The sequence below is a fragment of the Penicillium manginii genome (assembly GCF_028828005.1).
Source record: "Penicillium manginii strain IBT 31320 chromosome Unknown utg000006l:1.0-4164085.0:1.0-4166146.0, whole genome shotgun sequence".
NCBI lineage: Eukaryota > Fungi > Ascomycota > Eurotiomycetes > Eurotiales > Aspergillaceae > Penicillium > Penicillium manginii.
In genome coordinates, this window is record NW_026643107.1 from 3,611,649 (window position 1) to 3,636,993 (window position 25,345).

Sequence of the window (25,345 nt, forward strand, 5' to 3'; positions counted from 1 at the left end):
CTCGGTAGAACCTATTGGGAAGATTCAGGTACCTTCTTTCTACCTCCAGCGCCCTCCCCACCGGTCCCTTTCTTCGGGCTAGGAACAATTCCATACTCCTTGGCGAGGTTGACATATCTGTTAGGACCGAGCGTCTTCTTCTGGGAGCGGAGGTCCTCGAGGTCGAGTCCACTGGCGGGACTCTTCTCTGTCGTCCAGGGAGAACGACTATTGGGCCATCAGTGAAGGGATTTCTCTCAAAACAATCAAAGCATATACGTACCAGTAAACACAGCGCAGACCAGTGTCACGAGAGAAAGCCGCCCACCGCTTGAGGCATTCTTCGTGAATATTGTTTCCACACGCGGTGATACACCACACGATCATCTCGTCGGTAGTCATCTCCGTGAAGCATATTGGGCAGTCACCCTCAATAGGCTTTCGAGTGCTGCCGTTCTCTTCCGCGGGTGTCACCGTCGGGACGTCAATTCGAAGGCTTTTGGAGGCCTTTTCAAGCATTGAGCGAATTTCCTGTATACATGAATCAGTGTCTGATCGGGTAGAGGGTGGTGATCATTGCCTGCTTGTACTTACCGATGGTAGAAAGGCCCGCTGATATTGCAGCTCCTCGGGGGCTTTGAGGGCGCGCACAAGCACTGCATATTGAATTAGTCACTGGGATCCCGACGATAGAACAAATATAAAAGAGAGGTGGAAAAAGCTGAAAAGTCAAATGCGGGGCCAATCCCAAACACTCACCATAGAGGATGTGCTTGCAATTTTCATTTCTCCCGCGGAACCTCGAGTCAGGGCAGTCACAAGAGGACACTTCCTTGATAGTAGTCTTGTAAAGGTTGCCCGTCGACCCTATGACATCAAATGAAATCTGGGGGTTCTTGGGGGTACCGGCTACCTGGTATCCAGCGAAAAACAGTCTGTGGATGCAATGGGCCTTGTTAGCATTGGAAAGGCTAGGAGAACCAATTAAGAATTCAAGAGCAACTACCGTGAAGACTTTCCAGCCAGTCTCATAAGTTTGACCTTATGATCCTGGGGAGCCTCGTCCAGCCATGGCTTCTTGCGTTTTGCGGCGCCGCCATTAGTCTCGGTCTTCTTGGCCTTGACCTTGACCTTGGGGGGTGCGCTGGCGTTCGCGGCCGGTTCAGTTGAACCGGGTGCCTCTGGGGCCGGGTTTTCGTCGAGGGCAGGCGTCTTGCCCTTCTTCTCAATGCGGCCATCAGCCTTGGCCTTCTTGGCTCGAGTCCTCACTCTCTTCTTGGGAGGTGAGCTCGCGCTCACGGCAGGATCGTTCGAAAGAGGTGGTTCTAAGACCGGTTTCTCGTCGAGAGCAAGTGTCTTGTCTTTCACCTCAGTACCGCCATTAGCCTTGGCCTTTTGGGCTCGAGTTCTCACCCTCTTCTTGGGAGGGGGGGCTCTCGTTCACGGCCGGATCAGTCGAGCCGGGTGCTTCTAAGACTGGGCTCTCTTCAATGGCACGTTTCTTGCCTTGCTTTGGGGGAGAGTAGGGGGGGATCCTCATTGTCATCCTTGGTTAATTTGGTGGGTAACTGGGGGGGGGGGTTGACTCGGAAGGATCGTCTTTGACAGACGGAGGTGTTTTCAGGTCATCCATATTGGGGGGAGAGTATTGTGGAAGTGGAAGTGAGAAGTTCGAGATGGGCTCCGTTGAAGTGAATGACGGAAGGAACCCACCCTGCGCCTAGCTCTTGCTCAATGAGAACGAGATTGTCCTTTCATTTTACCCTCTCTGGCCCTCAAAAGTCCCTGAAAGTCCCCTCTTGTTTCCATTCATTTACTCACAGAGCTTCTTTCATTTCTGAAGAGGGTAAAAATAGAACAGAATTTCTAGTAAAGAAAGAATATTAATTAAATCTCTCATGTCCATATCCGCTAGATCCAGATCATAACTCATTAACTCATAAAACACTCGTGAAAAAAAAAAACGAACAGGTGTCCCTTCTCCCCAACCCGAGGATTCCTAAGACCATTCAAATCCCGGGCCAGCCCTAATCCTTCTTATCATCCTCCTCTTTCCCCCTCTCTACCCCAGAATTCCGACCAGGAAGTTCATAAACCTGCAATTGCGCATCCATCTCATGGACCGGCGACTGCGGCCCCAATTCCGCCCTTTTCCCCAGATTCCGAAAAATCGCCCTAGAAAACCGAGCCGTCACCGAGTCCGGCGGCGCTTCGTAGATACCATTATGTTGGGCCGGGGCTTCGCGCATGTTTTGCTCTTGGTCGTTGTCTTTCGCTAGTTGTTTGCGTTTACGCCGGTTGTAGAAGTAGTGATATGCGCCGCTGCCGAGGATTATGATGGCGCCGGCTACGGAGCCGATTGCGATGCCGGTGATTTTCGGGCCCGTGAGGTGGGATTTTGAGGTTGATGAGACGGCGTTTGCTTGGTCGAAGTATGTTGCTACTGCTTTGTTGCTGAAGCCGGAGGGGGGTTTCGTTAGTGTTGCGTTTCCTGTTGCGCTTTGGGGGTGTTAGATTATGTTGGAAGTTTTGGAAAGGGTTGGGAGGAGGGTTTGGGGGAACCAACCTTCCACCGATGACATTGTAGATCTTTGCGGGCAGTGTGTACTCGTTGGCATTGTAGTCAAAGACGTTGCCCCATTGGATGGTATTCAAATTCAGTATCGCGACACTCTTATACTCCCAGTCACAGCCCTCGGTGATGTTATCATATCGGGCTCCGCCAACGGTTAACATCTGGGATTTTCCGACAACGTGGCAGGAGTGTGCGTAGCGAGGTGAGGCCCCTTCCATTATCTTGATCCACGTGAATGACGGGATTGACAAAACGTATGTCTGATCATAAACCTTTGCTTCGCCCTTCCCGCCGTATAGATAGATGCTGTGGCTCGAGTTGTCGGGTGCTGATACTGCAACGAGGCAGAAGTCTGTTCGCGGCGCGGGGATGTCGCCATTTGTAGCCTGCGAGTACCAAGTTCCGTCCGAGTTGCCGTTGTCGATAGACGCTACGTCGAGGAAATCAACACTGTCGAAGGGGACCTATGATCGTGCCAGAATACGTGAGTCGGATAATTCCCTTGCTAATCCATTGGGGCCCGATAATCACTTACATATGTCCCCATATCCGACAAGGCGCTATTGCTTGTTGGTTTTGTCACCCCGCCCATCGATACCAGGACTCCCTCCGCGCCGATGTTTGGTAGATATACCAGCCCGCCCATTGCGCGGGGGTAATTAGTCAGAGACGAGGTGGAAAGGTTCTTCGCTTCTTGCGTCGTAGTGTTGAGCACGACGAGACCGTCCAAATATCTTCGGAAGTCGGTGTAATACTGGTAATCGGGAGAGGATCCGTTATCAATGAATCCGTTCAGATAAAATCCCAGTCCACGGCCTGTTGCCTCTGCGTATGCGCCTCCGGCTGGTCGTAATGGCACATCGAGCGATATATCATATTGAGACCAGTCCTTCTTCGATGCTTCGAAGGACCAGAGGGTGTACGTCGGCGCCGTGGGGAACAGAAAACCTGGAAAGCTTCGGTTCACGTAGGAGGATGTCCCTCCGTACGAGTAAACGTCGGGGTCTTCATTTGCACCGGCGTACATCGCGCCGCGGACGTTCGATGGGGGGAGGGTTCCAGTGTTCGAGTTGACTGTTTTGTTTACCGCAGTTATGGAGATATTTGTTTCCCAGTTCCAGGACGAATTCAGACCAACCATCACCATGTAGGTATCTGCGCAAATGGTGAGTATGGTTTAAGCAAGATTATGGTTTGGCGGACATACTAGTCCCGACTATGGGGGGGGCCTTCTTCGGGATTTCCATGGTTGTTGTACGGGATGAAGACCTCGAGGCCACCATCGATATAGAGAACTTCATCTTTCACAACAGCTGCAATTGTCAGTCTTTTGCGAGTCTCGGCACCAAATCGCAATGAGAGATTGGGGCCCACCAACATTGATGCCATAACCGCTGACAGAAATTCTTGATCGGGTCGATATTGGTGGAGTTCGAGGAGTTGGAAGCACTGAAACCCCCGTCCGCGAGGACTAGGACTGTCGCGAGGACAAACAACCACATTGTCGCATCTTCCGGGAAAGAAAATGGGGAAAGACACGGGGAAGACTCAGTAATTGGGAAGCGTCGGCCGATATCACCGTATATACGAGCCCTAGAATTAAGTGCAATGCAATGCGGGTACAACACCCGGGCTGCTGGGAATAAATTAATAGACCCTCACCATTGGACCGAGCAATACCCTGTCTGGACCCCGCGACGAAAGAGGCTCAGCCCCGAGTGGCATTGAGAAAATGGAGTATGGTCGGCTCGCGAGCTGCATCCACCTGAGTTTAGCGTGACCTCTCTGGGTGCATCAGATCCACCATACCCAACGCCCTGGCGATGAGTTTGCGCCTATGTGCAATAAGGTGTGCGGATTGTGGTTAGCGACTCGAGCCCTTCGAACTATATTATAGTATCCCGAAAACGGTCGGGTTTCGCCCGGTCGGAAGGGTCTCCAGTACCGTTCTTCTCAAGGAGTCCATTCCCACGCTGGTGCAGCCTTGCCCGACTTTAGGAATGGGAATGGCCCTGTCCAAGGTTGGTGGCTCAATTGCATCAACAGGCATTTTGGTTCTCCCGACACCGGACTCCGACTGAATTGAGCGATAGACATCTCGGCGCATGGTGGCTGTTGGTCTGTCCATAGCGCGCAATGCATGCTGTCGGCTCCCCGTCGTGGCCAGTCATGACAGCTCCTGTGGGTATGCTGGGGCTTGTCACGACAGCCCGGTGGTTTTGGTTCCAGTTTCACTTCGGTTGAGATCACAAGCTGGTCGCCCTAGATCCTTCTCGCTCGGCCAGGGGTGTGTTTGTTTTTCCACCGAGCGCGTGAGGTTTGGTGATGGCCTCAGCGATTGCTGTGCCGATGCCCGGCGTTCTTTTCAGGCTGTCTCAAGGTCGGATGGAATGCAATGGAGGGTGTTCGCCACAGCTGTATTTTCTGAACTTCGGTGGGACTCTTCACTCTTCTACTGCAGAGTGGGTGTCTAGCGGATCCTGTGTTCTAAAAAGTACCTAGCGGCTTGCCAGAGTTCTGGGTCAGGCGAACACTAGTAGGATATTGCTGCTGTTGCATGTGGCCCTCGTTGTCTATCGTCGACGCAAGACTTGATCAATCTTGTGTTTGTGACTTGCCATTGGGTCGGCTTGATTCGACGGCCCTGGGTCGGGTAATATTGAGCACACAGTCGATAGCGCACTCACCCTCGTCCTAGGGTGGATCAACGATGGGAGGCTTCGAGCAGAGAGGGTCCTCGTTTATCGAGCCGAGTGGAATCGAAGTCGTTCCAGGTTCCATCTACTCTCAAGGGTATTATCGAGTACCATTGTGGCTTGGCTTGTGCCGTGTCTTGTCCCAGTCGGAGGGATTAGTGTATGCTGGCGTGTGTCCGGTGAAGGTCCGGCCATGGGGTGGGTGATAAGGGGACCCTGTAGCGACATTGGATTCCTGCACTAAGATCAGGCTGGTATCGCATAGAGGGCTGCAAGTGTTTCAATGCATGCTGCGGGGACAGGTGGTGAATGATTGAGGGTCAAGGTGGGAACTCAAACGGGACTTGACCAGGTCTTTGGGGTAACTTTAAGGAGTACCCGGGGAAAATAAAAAATTTGGCACAGATTGTAGAACTCTAGTGAGACAAGCATTTGATTTCGGGGATATGGAAAATTATCGAAATTTGACTGATGGATGGTTTGAACGCGTTGAGGTGGTCCAATTTTACCACTCGGCCACCCGTTCAAACTGGATTTGGCGCGCGATCCTGGGGGGCTATCAAATACACAAAGCTGGGTTTGTTGCCAAGACATGCCACTTTTTGCAATTTCATTTCACGCCTGATCCCTTGATATTATCAGATTGCAAATAGTTCATTGTTCATTATTGAGGTAATATCAATCTTTTGATACCAAGTTTATGTGTATTTCTGTGGTTGTAGGGGATTTTGATGGAGTTGGATAGATTTAGAGGATAGTAATATATATTTATAGAGTGACACACCACCATCTTCCTCCACAACTACAACATTCACTTCAAATTTGAAATTTCCAAACACTAGCATTTCCCAGCCAAAATAAACATTTCAACACACACAGGTGAATATTATTGTTTTTACTTATACTCGACAAAAAAAAGACGCGTCCTTGCAGCAATCGTATACCTACAAGTGCCGGGCACCGCGCGACCACGGTAAACTACTCCACAATGGCAAGAAAAGAGGAGCTGTAGAAAATAGAGTAGGAACAGTACTTGAAATAATATTATTGACTACCCAAGCCTTCAATGGTATTCTAAACATCGACATGTATTGACTACCTAGGTACGAGTTATACATGCCGTGACGAACTATCCACAGGAAGCTTTGGTAAGACCGCGACGCGTCAAACAAAAACAACACGAAGGCAGACACAGTGGTTCAGACGCGTTCCTGGAACTCGTGAAGCTCACAATGAGAATAAGAGACAGAAGAGACTACTACTGCTACATTGAGAAAAGTCTACGACTGAATGATTGCGTGGTTTCAAAATTGTATTCGTATCGGAGCACATCTCGTTGCGAGAGTGTCAATTCCACCTAAGTGGTGCCAGCCATATTGTAGAAAGGCCGCTATGATACAGGAAAGCTTAGAGAAGCGAACACTAGCAGACCCATAGTGGACGCAAAAGTGGTAGTCGTTGTAAAAGAAATCAAACCCAGACCCATGACGATTGTTAAAAAATCAGAAGAACACCCCAACGTCCCATCGTACCGTTAACCCGGAAAAGAGAAGAAAGACAAGAGACGCTTAGCCGCCGAAACCGTAGAGGGTACCTGAGAAGAAGAGAAGGTTAGAATGGATGTGGAGTGAATGTGGATGAAGAAGGAAAACTCACGGCCCTGGCGCTTGAGAGCGTAGACAACGTCGAGGGAGGTGACGGTCTTGCGCTTGGCGTGCTCAGTGTAGGTGACAGCGTCACGGATGACACCCTCGAGGAAGGTCTTGAGGACACCACGGGTCTCCTCGTAGATCATGGCGGAGATACGCTTGACACCACCACGGCGAGCGAGACGGCGGATAGCGGGCTTGGTGATACCCTGGATGTTGTCGCGCAAGATCTTGCGGTGACGCTTGGCGCCACCCTTGCCGAGACCCTTACCACCCTTTCCACCTGTTGAACGCGTTAGAAAAGACGCGTCGAGAGAAGAGAAGACCGAAGTCCAGAAGAGGGAATGGAGACGAAAGACTTACGGCCAGTCATTTTGAATTAGTGTTAGAGAGAAAAAGGGAGAATTGAAAAGTGGATAGTAGACTTGTGTTGTCGAAAGCGGATAGAGAAAGAAAGAAGGGTGGAGGTGAAAGGATATTTGTATGGGAAGTGCAAATGGGCGGGGATCAGAATGCCAAAATCAGAATCACACGCTAGTGAGCGGATCCACCAATCAGAGGGCTGTGATCCGAGGTACTCTGTAGACTGGCGTGATCGGCCGGATGCCCCAGGCCGAGAATCATCACTGATCTAACTTGGTACTCTCTGATCTAGTCTCCCAACACACCCAAACATGTTAATCATATCCTGAAAAAAATCACAGAGCATTCCAAAAGTTAGATCAATACACTCGAATAGTTAGATCAACGATCCAGCCTCCCTGGCGACGGGGATCACGATTGAAAGGAGGGATGGTATTCTAGAGGTAGTGATCCTACATTCTGATTGGTCGATCCAGACAGAACTCTCGCTTAGCCCCGAATCAGGGCTGATCTGACCAATCAGAAGGGCCCACCCATCATTGGAAGGTAGAGAATCAAACCGGCCTTGCCTTCCGCCAAATTGATCTGCATGTTCATTGGCTCGACCTGACTTCCAGATCAACTCTCTTCCCCCCCGGTCGCACTCCCTACAAATACTCTTCCCCCACCCATCTCTTCTTTCCTTCTCCATCCACCTTCGACAACATCATCTTCCATCAACAAACTCCATCAAATTTCATCATCTTAATTTGATACGATGGCTCGCACTAAGCAGACTGCCCGTTAGTATTCCCTGCCTCATTTCCTTTATCCTATTTCCTATTCGCTTCACCTTTTTGGTGTCTGCTGGCCTCATTCCCACTCTACCGTTCTGGTGGGTTGGTGGTGTCATCTCGACACCACCACACTCCTGCGGGGAGTGGGGGCCCCAACGACGCGACGCGTCTCTCACTTTCCACAACATCGCGCTAACAACTTCAATAGGTAAGTCCACTGGTGGCAAGGCTCCCCGTAAGCAGCTCGCCTCCAAGGCCGCTCGCAAGGCCGCTCCCTCCACCGGAGGTGTCAAGAAGCCTCACCGCTACAAGCCCGGTATGTTCCATCTCTCAACTCATCCCAACCCCCCCTCAACATATCATCGGTCTTCTAACATTCCCATCATAGGTACCGTCGCTCTGCGTGAGATCCGTCGCTACCAGAAGTCCACTGAGTTGCTCATCCGCAAGCTCCCCTTCCAGCGTCTGGTCCGTGAGATCGCCCAGGACTTCAAGTCCGATCTCCGTTTCCAGTCCTCCGCCATCGGTGCTCTCCAGGAGTCCGTTGAGGCTTACCTCGTCTCTCTGTTCGAGGACACCAACCTGTGCGCCATCCACGCCAAGCGTGTCACTATCCAGTCCAAGGACATCCAGCTGGCCCGCCGCCTCCGTGGCGAGCGCTCTTAAATGCCTTCTCTCATATACATGAGGCTTTGAGAGTGGTGGATGCTTTTCTTCTTCGTTCGAACTATGGAAAGGCGATAAGGGGTTTCTGATTTTTCTTTTTTACGAACTGGCGATCAAATGATGGGTTTTTGCTTTTCAATATCACAATGGGTTTCGGAATCGGGTTGTTTTCGAACTTTGCTTTACTTTAGCACGCAAGGATCACAATGCTACTGCCATACCCAATAATCCGGGATGGTTTCAGTCATGGGCATGTACATTAGGAATTACCTTACCTGGTGCCTTAGCGCGCTCCAACCATGACATAGACGCTGAAATGCGATCTTCTATGATTCAACCCACTCCCGGTCGCAAGACATGTAGTTTCTTCTGTATTCTTTCTAGCTCTTTCCTTCTTCCATACCCCCCATCGAAGCCCCGACGCGTTCTCAGCCTATTATTGTTTCCCGCCCATGAGTCACCCCTTCGCGCTGGCACGGTCACCCGCCGAAGCATCCGACTTCGCTCCCAGGGCCATCTCCATCCCAACCGTCGCACCCCCAACAGCCCGCCCGTTCCATCTGAACACCCCCAGCGCAGACTAGTCGTCGATGCTGTCTCCGAAGTATGCACCATCGGAGTCGATCACCCATCCATATCCAGATTCCATACCAGTATACCCCGCCAACTGGACTCTTCACGCGGGGCTTGCTGCTGTGCGACCGTTTCGGAATGACCACCCATGGCAACCGATCCTTTCCTCCGCACTACAACCGGAATAATGAGGGCGATGCATACAGTGGCGCTCTAATAACTGCCCTTGTACTTCCCCTCCTTGCTATCATATTAATAATAGTACAAGCACCCCATGCCTTTCCCTCAATCGTACGAGCCACAAATATATGGAAATCCCTTTTCATCTAGTCAACCCCATTTCGTCCCCCTTTTACTCTTCAACCGGATGGTAGGGCGATTCCTCAAAAAACTAGTCTCAGTTTCCTCCCGCGAAAAGCATGAGTCCTCTCTCCCGTAAAGGTCCGTCAAACAAGGCATCGCGAACCAACCACTTCCCACCAGACCATGTATGTTTTTAGGGGGTTATTCTATTCGCTTATGTAGTTGTATGAGATTCGTGGAGCTCGGTGATTCTTCTCGGTAAAGGGTATAACTCAGGTGGCGGGTCATGGGTTGTGATGCCATTTCTCGATTGAGATACGCGAGTGTGCGTGTTGGTGCTGGTTGGAATGTTGAGGATGACCCAAGGTTGGGCGAATACTCGTTTAATCTGTGCCGAATAAGACCCAGTTACTTGAGTTAGTTATCTGTATATAGTCGAGTCTGAATGAGTGAGTGGTTTGTTATCTCCCGCACATATTATCTTCCACTACGTTGGACACAGGTAGATGGTGGGGATATTCAATACCCCGCATATATGACAGCTCTGATCCGAGAGTATCTCTGTTTCTGACGTGGAGAGCAATTTCGGTTGCTACTGGTTATGATTTGTTTTCTGCATTTCCTACTATCATGCTCATCGGGTCTTCAGGGCCTCCTATGTTCTCCGAGTCCTGGCGATGGGATGATGCCCCTGTCTGACGTTGCAGGCTCCACAGTTCTCCAGAGTGGGAATCCACATCTTGTGGCCTGGGGCATCAATTCTTCTACATTGGGGTCTATTTTCCATGATCTTGTATGCTACAGATGATTTGACTGATTAAAATTCACATGAAAGAATGAATAAACTCATTAGAATATGATGGTATATTTTTTATTCCAAAAAGAACCTGTTTGATGACGGGATCATGGTTTACCTCCCATCACCATGATCTGAGTGGGGCACTGTTCAAGTGAGGGGCTTCAGTCGCGAGACGCGAGGCGATAGGCTCTAGGCGATATTCCCCGGCCAAAGAGAGAGAAAGCCCTTTCGCGTGTTTTCTTGACGCCCTCAAATGTTCCTGTAGGGATTTGCCACTGTGGCGTGTCCGAAATCCGGTACCGCGTTGTCGTTCCTGAAGTATCCTTTGTGCCTTGGATGCGATGCGTACCTCTGGTCCGGGGGTTGAGCTTTGATTTAAAGAGACTTGGAGTTCGAGGTCTCTGTTTGGTGGTTCTGGGTGGTTCATTGCTTGGGTGTCGCTTAAAGTACCTTCTACGGAGTATAGATAGTATACTCTGTTTTTTGTTGATCGGAGAATATACGTACTCTGGTTGTTTTCCAAGGGTCGGTTCAGCCTCTCTTCGCGGCTTTCAGTTCTCCGTATTCGGGATCTGATTTTTGACGTGAGCCCTTGCAAGATGTCGTGGCGCTCTTTGAAAAGCAGTTCCTGCCTAGCTTTCCCTTGACGCGAATAGGCCGTAGGTTGGGCCTCGAACGTATTCCAACAAAGAATCCTTAACTCCCTAGTCCCCTTTTGGGGGATTGCGATCGAGTTTCGTTGTCCCGCTAGGTTGAGTCTTCTTTATTGCTTAAAACTTATAAAATACTCGATGATTACCCCTCAAATTCCACTTTCTCACCAGCCTTCAATAATCCATTCACAGCACATCATCCCAAATTTCTGGCCATGCTAGCCTTCACTTTTTCGGCACGGGCCTTTTCCCTTTTCTGCCCTCTTAGCCCCCAATATAGTCAATTATAAGGTGGCAATCTATACATCCATACGTGTATGACAGCAACAAGAAGGGATTATACCTAGGTATAGAGTTCTTGTTTGTTTTGTTTTCACCCCGACCAATCGCAAGACCAATATGTCTTCTACCGGAACGCCCGTGCTAGCGTGTAATAAACCGTTGGAGATGACGAATATGGCTTTCTTGGTATTTCGATATCAAGGGAGTCTGTTGCTTCTCGCAACTATATATCCGGCATTAGACAGTGTCTGTATTTGGTACGGCGGTGGATCAATCAATAGTACTTGTCTTTCCCGCTTTGCTCTTGTTTGACTGGAAGCACAGGTTGTTTTTGCTGTTTTATGTTTCTTTGACTGGGGGGTTAAGAGGGGTTTGAAGAGAAATTTAAGAAGCCTCGGTTTATTCTTTCGAACTTTATTATGTTTTTACAGGGACCTTGGAAGGCGTTGCTTTTATTGTAGTACTATCTGTGTATCAAGTCTCTCGAGGATAAGCAGATAGCACTATAAACCTTGGAACGGACGTGTCCAACACAAACTTTAGACAATTAATTCACATTATTAAATGAGCTTAAAGTATAATTTGAAGATTAAACCTATCCCCATGAATCAGTGCTAAAGCATGCCTCGAAATCAACTTTCTCAACACTCAGCCAGACTCTGTCCCTGGGCCTCTCGACCATGTAATACCAAATCTCACGAACACCCTCTTGATACTTACCAAGATGTAGAAGAGGCGGTTGCTACCCCTCCCTGAATTAATCGAGACAAGGTCCAATTATTTTCACTTTTGCACTATAGAATTATCCGCAACAAGATATCGCAACGGGCCCTTCCCGTCCCCAGGCTCACAAGAAATTCGATTAGCCATGGAGCGATCCATGGCTTGTCGAGCTCACTCGAGAAAATATCTAACTTGAATTTGATTAATATCGAAACCTAGAGAAAATCGGATATTATTGCCTACTGGAACCCGGGCAACGGCATGGCGGGTCTTGATCCGCGGCCTGAATTTCAAAATATATTTACTCAACAAAATAGTATCGAGGTACCACTAGACAATCCACCTGGGTATTGGAAAAGTCATCGAGCTAGTACTACTATTGACAGACAAAACTTTCGAAGTTTTTCAAGGTTTCCATAACACATTCTAGTGGATAAAATCAAGTGTTCCGATTTCTGTAGCCAAAGCTCGGAAGGAATTTATCCTTTCGATGAGTAACAGCAGTAGTATATCCCATTCTTCAACGATGTGGGGCGTTCAATCGGGAGAAAAGGGATGACTGCAGGAGCCAACGGTCAGGAAGGAGTACCCTGTCAGCAATACGAGATCAGATCGCGATTACGTATTAGTTAGTGCAAGGCTCGCATCGGGAATAAGGTGACTCACTCGGCATGCCGGCCAGCAGGGTGCACGGAGGATAATCCTTCATATTCTACGGGGTCCTCTCTACAGAATACGTATACTAGTTTCAAATCTAGGGCTGATCATCCGCTACTACATATGTGCAGCAAGGCCCACTTTGAACGAATAGAATTGGAATCCTTCAAGCCCACCGGAGTTCGGACTCGCCAGCTAAGATCCCCCGATCTGGTCCAGTCGGGTTGCAAGGCGCGGAGAGGAAGAAAGCTAGAGCGCGGACTCCCGAGGACTGGAATCCACATGGAAGGCTGATAACGGATGTGGCCCACGCACTGAGATCTAAGCTCTCGGAAATATGGAATCTAAATATGCAATTCTTATAGATAGTGTCAAGCTGGACTTCAAGGTACTTTCATCCGCTGGGGGTGAACTGAATTCCGAGATTACAAACCATGTCATTAGTAGATTTGCCCGAATCCCGTGCATAGTGTTGCTTTGAAGTCTTATGCTGAGTGCAATGAAATAAAGGATTGATAATCAGGATCGATGGAGATATCGGGCCCGGTGGACATATCTTGCACGTAGCAAACAATCACCAGATCGTGTGCAAGATTCTGAAATATCCGAGAATGCCAAGGCCGTGTTTCAGGATTATGGACCAATCAGAGGCGTGCCGAGTACCCGGCGACATAAACCAACGTGGCTTTATGCCCTGCATAATCCATCACGTGGTTCCCATTCGCGTCATGCCGCCCGGGGATTTTCCACGGTTTGACCGTTTTGAGCTTCTCATGAAAAAAGTGGCGGTTTTGGAGTGTTAGCACTGGTGGAAGACATGGTTGTTCTGCAAAACAGTTCGACACAATGGAGTGCCTCGATACACTTTCGAAGCAGGTAAGTCCAGTGTGATCCGGCTGCCCTATATCCCGATGGGTATCCATATGGCGAGATGTCACGGCGTACTCCGTATGGGTCCTGGGGCCGACTGGAACCCCGGTTCGGACCCAGTGGCCTAATTCATCTGGATCCTTGTTTCCACCGGTGGAGCCTAGTTTTAAGCCCGCTTTTTCTTCATTGCTGGGCAATTATTCTCATAATGCATGGTTTTTATGTATGATTATTTATCACCGGCCTACCTCCGAGGGGAGGTTTCCAGGAACCGACCAGAAAAAAAAAAGCCACTGAAAAAAATAGATGCGCCACCCCATAGCTGTAGCTCTATTAAAAGGGGAGATCCCCAACTAGCTTCACAGATTTGATCCTGATCTCTCCTCTAATATAATCATAATCATCGCCACAGCTTACCTACTAGCTTCCGCTGCATAATCACCTTCGCCTATCCGAAACCGGCATACGAAGTATACGCATTACTGCTATATCGACTATCCCCGCAAACAGTGCATAACTTTGGAATCCATTCCAAGTTTATTTTCTCAAAAACACCCCCGCTCCCCACCAAATTTCGCTTTCGCCTGTTCTCCATTATCATTCTCCTAGAATAATATACGGAATCTGCACGCCTTCGCTTCGAAAATATCTCCTCACCACCCACCCCATTCTGCCCATCATGGCGGGCGATGACAAACATCATGTATCTGAGAAGATCGAATCTTCTCTCCCCACCAAAATCTCCTACTTCCGTCTCGTCTCCGACCAGGGTGTTGTCACCCAGCAGATTATGGACCACCCGTACCCGGGTTCAGGCACAGAAGATGACCCATATGCCGTGACATGGATTCCCGAAGACCCTCGCAACCCCATGAATTTCAGCGAGTTCAGGAAATGGTTCTTGACTGCGGTTGTCGCTATTGCCACCTTGGCTGTTGCATTGGTTTCCTCCGCCTATACTGGCGGTGTTGCGGAGATCGAAGCGGAATTTGGCATCGGTAGTGAAGTTGCGACTCTCGGTGTCTCACTCTTCGTTCTGGGCTTTGCTGTGAGTTACTCCCCCCAGATCCCCATAACAAGCTTGCAAACGAGCTGGTCGCTAGACTGCATCTTGAGAACTGTTTACTGACAACTACCTCTAGGTCGGTCCTTTGCTCTGGGCTCCCCTCTCCGAACTGTTCGGTCGTCAAATCCTTTTTGTTACCACATATGCTGCCCTGACCGCATTTAACGCTGGCTGTGCCGGTTCTAAGAACGCCTGGACCCTAATCATTCTTCGCTTTTTCGCCGGTGCCTTTGGATCCTCCCCTCTGACCAATGCTGGTGGTGTCATTGCCGATATGTTCCAGGCCAAGCAGAGAGGTGTCGCTATGAGTTTCTTCGCCTCTGCGCCTTTCCTGGGACCTGTACTGGGCCCTATCATCGGTGGATTCCTGGGTATGAATGCTGGCTGGAGATGGGTGATGGGATTCCTCGCTGCTTTCTCTGGTGCTGTCTGGATTATGGGCAGTGTGCTGGTTCCTGAGACCTATGCGCCTGTCCTGCTTCGCCAACGCGCCGCGAAGTTGTCAAAGATCACTGGCAAGGTTTACCTGAGCAAGATTGATATCGACCAGGGCAAGGTCTCTCTTAAGGACTCTTTCAAGATTGCCTTGTCCCGCCCTTGGGTTCTTCTGTTCCGCGAGCCTATTGTGTTCCTCCTGTCGCTGTACATGGCAATCATCTATGGAACCCTCTATATGATGTTTGCTGCGTTCCCGATCGTTTTCCAACTTGGTCGTGGCTGGAACCAAGGTGTTGGTGGTCTGGCCTTCCTTGGTATTATGGTTGGTATGATCTTGGCCGTGGCTTATAACCTATGGGACAACAAACGCTATATCAAGACCCAAGACAACCATAATGGCTTCGCACCCCCCGAAGCCCGATTGCCGCCTATCATGATCGCCTCTGTCGCTGTCCCAATCGGCCTGTTCTGGTTCGCTTGGACAAACTATCCCTCCATCCACTTCATGGTCAGCATCGCAGCCGGCGTCCCCTTCGGCTTCGGTATGGTCCTGGTCTTCCTGGGTATCATGAACTACCTGATTGACGCCTACACGATCTTCGCCGCCTCCGTCCTAGCAGCCAACAGCATCATCCGTTCCTTATTCGGTGCCGCATTCCCCCTCTTCACCTCCTACATGTACACCAACCTGGGAATCCACTGGGCCTCCTCGATCCCGGCCTTCTTGGCCCTCGCCTGTGTGCCCTTCCCCTTCCTATTCTACAAGTACGGCGCTGCCATCCGCAAGCGCTGCAAGTTCGCTGCCCAATCGGACGCCTTCATGCGCAAGATCCAGGAACAAGCCACAGCTGTCCCTGTCGAAGAAGAAGAGGAGACCAAGTTCGATCGCACCGAAGCCCCCGGCCCACTCGAGTCCCTCTCTAGCGACTCGTCTTCCCACCTCGACGAGCAGCTTCCTTCTACCCAGCGCACTCGCAGCCGCGCTCACTCCATGGCATCGACTCACACTGTGGGCTCGCTGCATCGCGTGCCGACTTATGAAGGAAACCCTTATGATGTTGACCGTGTCAATACTCGGGAGTCCTTCAAGCAATAAGCGGCGCTGCTACTTATACCCCCCATTAATCACAACATACTCATCCGTGCCCTGATAATCTTATTACATACTCCTACCCCCTTACAGCTGCACAAAAAAGTTCGCCTTGATTTGTTTCAATTGGCGGCACCACACATATTTGGTTTTTTTCTTCTTGTTTTTATACCCTCATGTTTCCTAGTGGGAACGAGCTTATGTGTTTACGGGTCTCATTATTTGCATATGGATACGGAGTTCAGTCGAGTCAGTGTTGAACATAGCTCGAATAATTGAATTATTATTAGATTTCAACTTCCAAGGTTCTCAAAATCTCAAACGTATTTCATTGTATGAGAATTACCCTAGGGCTATCCTATTTTGAAAGCCAAGTATACAAGCTAGCTACAAGTAAACGAATGCAGAGTGACTGAGAAACCCTCGCTTAACTTCAAGAAATGTATTGTAGCTAACCGATTAACACGCAAAGCCCGAAAAAAGGAAACATGGTAACACAGGTACAGTTCGCACGAAAAGAGTATATGCAATGAGGGCAGAAGAAATGAGCATCCTTCAAGACACAATTTTCGCGGCAGAGAAGAAACAAAAGGGGCCTCGAATCATCAAAATCTACGAGAAGGAGCGCGGGAAGAGGGAGGGGGGTCGTTGCATGAATGAGCAAAAAATGAAGAATAGAAAAGAAACAAGGTTTGTCATAGATGGTAAAGACGTTGCCTAATGTGCGCTAAAGTCACATTTGATTTCCGGCCCAAGAAGATAATAAGAACAAACTCATGCGGGCGCGAGTTTCAATTCAATCATGCTTCGATGAGGTTGTTACTTTGCTGCTCGCTTTGGGTATCCTTAATCTTGCGAGGGGAACGCGCGTAGTACTCGTCGAGGACCTTCTTGGGGATACGGTTGAGGAGCTCCTTGGGGTAGATGCGGAGCAAGTTCCAGGCGATGTCTAGAGACTCGAAGATGCTTCGGGCCTCGTAGGCAGACTGGCTGATAAAGGATCGCTCGAATTTGTCGAGGAACTCCAGTGAAAGCTTGTCCTCAGCAGACAGGGCTTCCTCACCGACGACAGCCTTCATGGCGGCTATTGCGGGGAATCTTGTTAGAATGCAAACAGAAGGAGAGTTGGATTTTGGAAGAAGAACTCACCGGCATCACGACCGATAGCGTACTTGGCGTAAAGCTGGTTGGACACATCCGAGTGATCCTTACGCGTGCGGCCCTCACCAATGGCAGACTTCATGAGACGAGACAGTGACGGCAGGACGTTAATTGGTGGGAAAACACCCTTGTTATACAGTTGACGATCGACGAAGATTTGACCCTCCTGTTAAGAGCGTTAGTCTTGCCAGCCTATTGATATCGGAGAGGGGAATGGACGAACGGTAATATAACCCGTTAGATCGGGAATGGGATGCGTGATATCTGTTTAGGAAGGAAGAGGTTAATTATCACCCGAGAAAAAAGTGTGAAGAAAGTCGGGCTTTCATACCATCGTTAGGCATGGTCAAGATGGGAATTTGAGTGATGGAACCATTACGGCCCTCAACACGACCAGCACGCTCGTAGATAGTCGACAAATCAGTGTACATGTAACCGGGGTAACCACGACGACCGGGAACTTCTTCACGGGCAGCGGAGACCTCACGAAGAGCGTCACAGTATGCGGAAAGATCAGTCAGGATGACGAGAACGTGCTTCTCAAGCTGATAGGCGAAGTATTCGGCAGTAGTCAAGGCCAGACGAGGGGTAATAATACGCTCAATGGTAGGATCATTGGCCAAGTTGAGGAAAAGACAGGTACGCTCCATGCTGCCGTTCTCCTCGAACTCGCGAGTGAAGAAACGGGCAGTCTCCATATTAACACCCATAGCAGCGAAAACAATAATGAAGTCCTCGTCTTTGCCACCGGCAGCCTTGACCAGACTGGCCTGTCGAGCAATAGTCGCAGCGATTTCGTTGTGGGGCAGACCGGCAGCGGAGAAGATAGGAATCTTCTGACCACGAGCAATAGAGTTCATAGTGTCGATGGCGGAGATACCGGTGGAAATCATCTCCTCGGGGTACACCTAGAGGATTGTGTCAACTTCGATAGCCCCATGTATCGTAAAGCGCTGGTGGTATGCCATACCCGAGAGTAGGGGTTAATGGGCTGGCCATTGATATCCAGATACTCCTCTGCGAGAACCTTGGGTCCCTTGTCAATTGGGCGTCCCGAACCATCGAAGATACGACCCAGCATGTCTTCGGAGACACCGAGCTTCAAGCTGTGACCGGTGAACTCGACTTTGGTCTGATCTAGATGTCAGCAATCTGTGGCAACAAGCCCTGCCCCTCTATATCGGACTCGGAAATTCTCACCTTCTTCACATCCACACCGGGGGTACCCTCGAACACCTAGTAATAACGAATATAATGTCAACGTCTTGTCATGGTGAGTGCAAACGGATTGGTATTTGACTCGGTTCGTACCTGGACAACGGCTCGGTCTCCTATAATATAAACAACAGAAATTAGTAAAATCTTTTCTGAGAGGGGATAGCAAGTACAGAGGTACTGCCGCAAGACTGGGAGCTTACCCTTGGCCTCCAGCACTTGACCGGAGCGCTCCGTGCCATCGGGCAGGGTCAAGGTGACAATTTCGTTGAAACGGGGGAATTTGACCTGAAGCGAAGAGTCGATAATTAGCGACAAGCTCCATATCCAGTGTCAAGCTATTTCCAAGGATCTCACATTGTCGAGGACGACCAGCGGTCCGTTAATGCCTCCGATGGTGTTGTAGCGGATGCGGGGCTTGATGCTAGCCAACCGGGGCTCGGTAGACTCTGGCATGACGGGCGAATCAGGTCCTCCACAGACTCAACGTAGAAATAAGTCAGAGGGGAGTCTTCACAAGATAGGAGTCGAGCAAGCTTGGATGAGCCTAAACCGGGGGTTGGCCAAGCTGTCCGCTGTGCAGCTCGGGCGGTGACGCGGCACGTGATTGCGTAAACCTTGGATGACTAAGATGACTAATAATTGTGCAATAGCACAATATGGGATGAACATTAAACATTATGGAGAAGACTTGCAAAGTAGGCGTGATTATTTACCCGCCTCTCCTCTCACTCCTTTCACTCTTTCTACTCTTTCTCTTCCTCTTATTATTTTCACACATTCCACTACAGTGAAAGTATTGTGCTTACCTTCCTATTATATTTTGTTGTTCGGAGAAACCTTCCGTTTATCGCCTCTAGATTTCTTATCGCCACCACTCCGCTCTGCCCCAAACTCCGCGATTCGGCCCCCGGATCTTTTCGTGATCATTTTCTTTCCTTTAGTTTCTTCTACTTTGATACTTGGACTCGTCCCTAAGATTCAATCCTCATACGGAGAGGGATATACGACTCTGCCTGAAAGTCGGATATGAACCTCTTTCAGAAAGGGATCGGCTCCCACATCTCGTTCGCAACCCGACCACGATTATTTGTACCCCGAACTCCGCTGCGACGAGTCCGACAGCCCCAACGATATAATTCCTCCACACCCGAGCAGCCACCGGCGCAGGGGAAATCCACCAAAGATGGATCGACCGTGAACACAAATACTTCAAAAACTTCACCAAACCCTTCACAGTCGAATTCGTCCGGCGCACAACAACCATCCAACGCCTCGGCGGCAGTCGGTGCGGCGGGTGCGGCGACCACACCCGTAGGTGCTAGTGAGGTTGTGCGTTCTAGAGGATTCAAGGAGATCTTACAAGCTAGTCCTTTGGGTCGATTTGGGAGGTGGTATTCGGGCGCTCAAGCACGGAAACCCTATACTGTCCAGGTGTGGAGTTCAATCATCATATACTTGTGTGGAGATCTGAGTGCACAGCTTCTTTTCCCCGAGAAGCCATCGCCAAAGGAAAAAGCTCAGCTGAAGGAGACTTCAGAGGCACAAGGAGAAGATGACACGGAGAAGAGCTTTTTGTCTACGTACGATCCCTGGAGGACTGCACGGCATCTGGTTGTCGGAGCGGGATCAAGTATTCCGTCATATCATTGGTAAGTTAGACTCGTCACCGAGATTCCTATCAACCCAAGGAGTCTGCAGAGTATACAGAGAATTGACTCTTATTTTTAGGTTCTGGTGGCTCCACAACAACTTCAACTTTTCCTCCAAGCTTCTGTCGATCCTTACAAAAGTGGCAGTTCAGCAGGCATGCTTCACGCCCGTATTCAACACCTACTTCTTCAGCGTCCACTCCCTTCTTGGTGGTGCAACTTTTGAGGAAACCTGGGAGCGTTTGAAGAAGGCCCTTCCCGTCAGTGTTACCAACAGTGTCAAGCTCTGGCCTGCCGTTACTGCCTTCAGTCTGGTCTATGTGCAACCACAGTTCCGCAATGTCTTTGGAGGTGTTATTGCTGTTGGCTGGCAAACATATCTGAGCTGGCTGAACCAGAAGGCTAAACACGAAGTTGAGATGGCCGAGTTGGCAGTAGCAGCAGCAGCTCAGGACACAATCTCAGAACCAGCCAACCCTTTGAATGGTAAGATGGTCTCCGCAGCAGGAACTGCTTGATATAGATACGAAGGCTTGTCTCTTATTTAGAATTTACATTGGGACCTTTGTATAGATTCCACGCCTGACATAACCGGCGTTGGAAGGGGGAGGATTTATTTTGATGAGCGATGCATTTTTGGCCACGGCCAACAACACTAGACAATAGACCTAGATTTCTTTTCTCTCATTTATTTCTCATTTACTTGATATCGGATATACCAGTCGAAACATAGCCAATGATTCAACAGTATTTGGCTGGAACTATCTTCGAAAGTTGTGAGTTGATCGATATCCAATGATCGGCCGTGAATTCCCAAGCTTGACCTGCGATGACGCATGGCGCGTCTTAATCTTCCGAGTCACTTTTCGCATGCCACTGGGAAATGAGCTCTCTCGATTGTCGCAGGCATGTCCTGCTCACCGCAACTGCCGCGGGAACAATCTGATTCCAGCGACTACGGATCGGATTTCTCTCCTGAAGAAGACGAGCTACTAAACGAGCTACTCGCCCAAGCCATCGCGGAAAACGCGACTATCCATCCCAACGCCACCCCGACCTCGACCTCAACCTCGACCCCGATCCCTACAGCCGTGCCGGTAGCACATAATACAAACGGGGTACTGTTACCGGACCCCTCAGATATCGAGACTTTACAACCTGCGACTCTCGCGGCGCTCGTCGCGGATATTGAAGATGGTATTGAGAATGCCCCGGGTGTCCGGCTGCCTAAAGTGCTGGGCCGGGAGAAGCCTCGTTCGCCATGGAGACAATCGAGTCAAGGTCTTTGGGTCGGCCCGCAAGCTGCAAGGGGATCTGCAGATAGGGCAAGTCCGGGACCAAACAACAGGTCCAGCCCGCTTGGTAAGGATTTCTTCAAGCCGGGTGCAACTCTGACAGATTTTCGAACTCAAGCTGACTCTTTATTATCCGAAGCGTTTAGTGGAACACCCTCACTCCTCCGAAGGCAGAGAACGAGAGCGGGAGCGCAGTGCTGCACGTGAGTTGATTTGGACACAAGAGGCACAGGCGGCTGCTACGATCGACACCAGGTCTCCCGTGGAGCGGTTCAGACGCCCACCAAATAAGTCCTTCTCTGTAACTGACTTGGTTTCGCCTGCTTGGTGTGAATTGCAGTATTGGTATACTTTGACCAAACATGGAAGGAAAAGAAGAACACCTGCCATGAAACAGGGCAGCATCGTGCACAAGACCCTCGAGGACGAGATATACACTACCGTGCCAGTCGACATTACGACCAAAGAGGATGCATGGGCCCTCAGGATATGGAATGTAATTCAGGGACTGCGGCTGCTGCGTGAATATGGCATCACTCGCGAACTGGAAGTTTGGGGCCTCATCGACGGAGAGGTGGTTAATGGAGTGATTGATCAGCTGTCGTACGAATGTCCAGACTCCAAGTTCGAGGCAACAGCTGTGAGGTTTTATGAAGATGCAGCAAAATCACGGGCCGCCTTGCCTGAATACCAGGTGTCCTTGTCGGACTATTTGCTTTCTTCCTCCCAGGGCGGAAAGAGGCTTGAAGACCTTGCTGAGCACCAACCCGTGGAGGAATTTTACCCCGCCGAAGAGGAATCCATGGCTGTTTATGACCTGCCGAGGATATACATGACAGACGTGAAGACCAAGGCGAATGGATCGGCTCCTACAGTAAAGAGCACATCTTTCCGGCCGACACTCCTGCAATTGCAATTGTATTACCATATGCTCAACCGTCTTATTACGAGCGACGATGTCACAATTTACGTTCTTGCAGAACGATACGGTTTCGATCCAGAACGTCCATTTACTGATACGTTCATAACTGAAGTTGGTGGGTTGAACGCTGAGTTTTTTGATGCCGAGTCCTCCCCAGAGCTTGATATGGATGATGCTATAAGGAGGTCTTCTGGGTCCGCATCGGTATCGAGCCCCTCCGAAGCTAGTCAAGACTCAACAAGCGTCCTCTTGACACATGGAACTCTTGCACGCCTATGGGAATACATGAAAGATGAACTCCGTGTTACATTCCTACCCGAATCTTTATCAACCTCGCCCCCTGTCGCGCCATCTATCCCATCCCACACCCAGCCGGATATGCTCAAGGAGTACCCGACTCTCCTTTCTCCTGTTCTCACGGCACGATATGTGTCCTCGGCCCCGACGACTGATCCCCAACCCCGGCATATTGGAAGTAGATCTTTCTTTTACGATACCGACACCATGAGTTCCTACATTACTGAACAAATGGAATGGTGGCGCGGCCAGCGTGATCCTCGTGGCGTTGAAGTCATGGAGGCTTGGAAATGTCGTTTCTGTGACTTCAACGAGGAGTGCACTTGGAGACAAGAGCGGGCATTGGAATATGCCAGACGAAATAGCAGGGGCAGGACGAGTGCTTCAGCAGATATCTGAAGTCTCATACATCCCATGCCAAAATTCTACTCATCCATCCTGCATCGATATGGTGTTCATGAAACGAGAAAAGATCCTCTCATAATAAACCATGCTAGAGTCTAAAATAAAACTTGGAATACCTACGCAAGTCAATAATAAATCTAATTACAACGGATAAGCCCGTGTTTCATCTTCCTTCTCTACCTCTAGCCCATTCGCAACCTGCTCTTCATGCTTCTGATCCAAATACTCCAACAACACTTCCTCATACTTCTGTTTCCCTTTATATCTCGAAACATCATCCCCCCCAACTCCGAATCGCAGAAGCCAACCGACCAGGCACATAAGGCTCCTTGACAATCTCCGTAATAGGCTCAAAGTACGTCCGAATAGTAAAAACCACAGCTCCAGACTTCGGCAACCTCCTCAAAGACTGCCTCTCAGAGCGAAAGAAATGATGCTCAATAGCCTTATTCTTCAGCGCCGTATTCCACGACACGGTCTCTGCGTCCTCGGACCCAATACTGTGCGACCAGGGTAGACTATCATCTACCTGGATGAAGTAATTATTGCGCAGAACGGGCTCTTCGGGCTTCAATCGACGGAAAAAGTTCATCATGCCTTTTTCCAGCTTCTCGCGGTATTGAGGCACGTCGCCCGAGGTGTGGATTTCGGAAAGTCGCATCCCGAATTTGTCGCTCAGGCGCCAGAAGCCGGCTAGTAGGATGGCACCGGCTAGGAGGTAGTATTCGCCGTCGGGTCGTTCGAACATTAGCGCGAGGTCGTCTTGGACGAGTCGGGCTGCTGTCGCCATGGGGTCTTCGGGTAAGGGGCGTTGAGTTATGTTGAAGGTTTCGTTGGTGACTTTGTTGGTTATTCCTGTTGGGGTCTTTTCGAACATGCTTGGGTAGCGCTCTGGGAGATAGGTGCATCTATTTGAGGGTTGGTTAGGTCTTGTTCATTGTCCTCATAGTGGAAGGGAGGTTTGCTTACAGTTCTTCAAGTAGTTCGATGGCACCGTCCATTGCCTCTGGTGCGGTTCCAAAGCACTTTTCTCCGCGTTGCTCGATTCTTGCCTTCTTGTCGGCGTGGTATTTGAGGTAATGGTTGTCTAGTTCTTTAGAGAGATACAATTATTAGTCTTTATTCTGCACCGCTGCTAAGGTGGAATTTACCTATCCATTCGTCCCATTTCAAACTTCTCAAGCCGAGTGTTATAAAATACTTTCTGCTTCAAATATTAGCTGAAGTTGGCATGTGCTATGTGTTTGGAACTCACGGGCCATATCGAAAGGGCCTGTACGGGATGGGCTTGGTGTTGTGGACATCCCAGTCAGAGTAAGGCATTGCGGTAGGCCTCTTGAAAGTAGAAGGTGTCCATTCTGCTTCGCAATTAGTTACCAAAGTTACACTCTCAACCTTGGGCTTGGATGGGCTACTCACCACCGAATTTCCTCGTCACCTTCTCCCTAACGCCTGGGCTGGCTGTCGGTTTCTCTAGATCGGGAGAGCCAGGTCTCGTCGACTTGCTGAAGTGTGCGATCCATTTTCGAGAAACGAGGACTGTAAGGCAGACAACTAGGTTGACCGCTAGGAAGATGCCCACGGGGTCTTTTGTCGGTGAGACGGACAGGAGGGTTTCGTGGAGGAATTTGGCCACTGCCATGGCCAATGCTGGGCTGTATAACACAGCTATATACAGTCAATGAATATGGATATAGGTTATTTATTCGACTGAAGTACTATCCATGGTCGAAATGAGACAGATATCTCGAAGACGCTATAGTGTTTAGTTGAATGGAATATGCTAAGTGGTCCTTTGTAGTACCCTATTATAGTAAACTCAGAATCCCTTATCCTGCCCAACTGCAGTGTAACATTCTTACCTGGATAAAGTATCTCTCATCAATTGCCTTTCCTGTTAATCCAATGCGATTTGATTCTCTGTTTGACGAGGAACCGACTGAGTGCGGCTGAACTGCCACAAGTCGCGGGGAAACCGGAAGAGGGGATACCGCTTTATCTCATCTCCTTCGAGCCGTTTGATCCGAGGCTGCAGGGAGACAGATAGATCGTATGGCTCACGAGACAAAACACGGTTTTATCTGCGGGGGACACGCTTATCATCTGTTGGGCCGAGCCATCTTTAGGGACTTTTTCTCCCGATCGGGTAAAGCACATATTAGCGCAAGGTTTATACCCCGGATTCTCAGGAGTGGGCTGACTACAGAGTGGAGGTCCAGAGGAAAGCTTCGGATTAATAG

General features: G+C 49.7%; 9 protein-coding genes across 9 annotated transcripts; 4 read left to right on the forward strand and 5 right to left on the reverse strand.

The window, feature by feature from the left end:
• Positions 1-11: 11 nt before the first annotated feature.
• N7533_009718 (RING finger protein) lies at positions 12-1,525 on the reverse strand (the record flags this gene model as incomplete). Its single annotated transcript, XM_057106368.1, is given in 6 exon segments — positions 12-207; positions 263-510; positions 574-635; positions 739-914; positions 986-1,379; positions 1,393-1,525. The coding sequence occupies 6 exon segments, from the start codon at positions 1,523-1,525 to the stop codon at positions 12-14; spliced, it is 1,209 nt and encodes a 402-aa protein (XP_056957817.1).
• Positions 1,526-2,006: 481 nt separating this feature from the next.
• Positions 2,007-3,934, reverse strand: N7533_009719 (putative cell wall anchored protein; the record flags this gene model as incomplete). The annotated part of the gene is made up of 4 exons (XM_057106369.1): positions 2,007-2,478; positions 2,546-3,018; positions 3,090-3,709; positions 3,772-3,934. 4 exons carry the CDS (start codon positions 3,932-3,934, stop codon positions 2,007-2,009), a joined length of 1,728 nt encoding a protein of 575 aa, XP_056957818.1.
• A 2,884-nt stretch (positions 3,935-6,818) lies between these two features.
• Positions 6,819-7,272, reverse strand: N7533_009720 (histone H4; the record flags this gene model as incomplete). The annotated part of the gene is made up of 3 exons (XM_057106370.1): positions 6,819-6,844; positions 6,907-7,182; positions 7,263-7,272. The coding sequence occupies 3 exons, from the start codon at positions 7,270-7,272 to the stop codon at positions 6,819-6,821; spliced, it is 312 nt and encodes a 103-aa protein (XP_056957819.1).
• A 747-nt stretch (positions 7,273-8,019) lies between these two features.
• Positions 8,020-8,704, forward strand: hhtA (histone H3; the record flags this gene model as incomplete). Its single annotated transcript, XM_057106371.1, has 3 exons — positions 8,020-8,044; positions 8,247-8,354; positions 8,427-8,704. 3 exons carry the CDS (start codon positions 8,020-8,022, stop codon positions 8,702-8,704), a joined length of 411 nt encoding a protein of 136 aa, XP_056957820.1.
• Positions 8,705-14,243: 5,539 nt separating this feature from the next.
• On the forward strand, positions 14,244-16,164 carry N7533_009722 (MFS transporter; the record flags this gene model as incomplete). Its single annotated transcript, XM_057106372.1, has 2 exons — positions 14,244-14,612; positions 14,707-16,164. 2 exons carry the CDS (start codon positions 14,244-14,246, stop codon positions 16,162-16,164), a joined length of 1,827 nt encoding a protein of 608 aa, XP_056957821.1.
• A 794-nt stretch (positions 16,165-16,958) lies between these two features.
• N7533_009723 (H(+)-transporting V1 sector ATPase subunit B) lies at positions 16,959-18,990 on the reverse strand (the record flags this gene model as incomplete). Its single annotated transcript, XM_057106373.1, has 9 exons — positions 16,959-17,242; positions 17,308-17,485; positions 17,543-17,583; positions 17,651-18,227; positions 18,290-18,451; positions 18,520-18,555; positions 18,631-18,650; positions 18,738-18,822; positions 18,892-18,990. 9 exons carry the CDS (start codon positions 18,988-18,990, stop codon positions 16,959-16,961), a joined length of 1,482 nt encoding a protein of 493 aa, XP_056957822.1.
• Positions 18,991-19,563: 573 nt separating this feature from the next.
• Positions 19,564-20,704, forward strand: N7533_009724 (Mpv17/PMP22 family protein; the record flags this gene model as incomplete). The annotated part of the gene is made up of 2 exons (XM_057106374.1): positions 19,564-20,186; positions 20,266-20,704. The coding sequence occupies 2 exons, from the start codon at positions 19,564-19,566 to the stop codon at positions 20,702-20,704; spliced, it is 1,062 nt and encodes a 353-aa protein (XP_056957823.1).
• A 390-nt stretch (positions 20,705-21,094) lies between these two features.
• Positions 21,095-23,099, forward strand: N7533_009725 (exonuclease V; the record flags this gene model as incomplete). The annotated part of the gene is made up of 2 exons (XM_057106375.1): positions 21,095-21,548; positions 21,664-23,099. The coding sequence occupies 2 exons, from the start codon at positions 21,095-21,097 to the stop codon at positions 23,097-23,099; spliced, it is 1,890 nt and encodes a 629-aa protein (XP_056957824.1).
• Positions 23,100-23,246: 147 nt separating this feature from the next.
• N7533_009726 (heme-dependent oxidative N-demethylase family protein) lies at positions 23,247-24,747 on the reverse strand (the record flags this gene model as incomplete). Its single annotated transcript, XM_057106376.1, has 6 exons — positions 23,247-23,392; positions 23,418-24,013; positions 24,075-24,198; positions 24,257-24,309; positions 24,361-24,463; positions 24,525-24,747. The coding sequence occupies 6 exons, from the start codon at positions 24,745-24,747 to the stop codon at positions 23,247-23,249; spliced, it is 1,245 nt and encodes a 414-aa protein (XP_056957825.1).
• Positions 24,748-25,345: the final 598 nt, after the last annotated feature.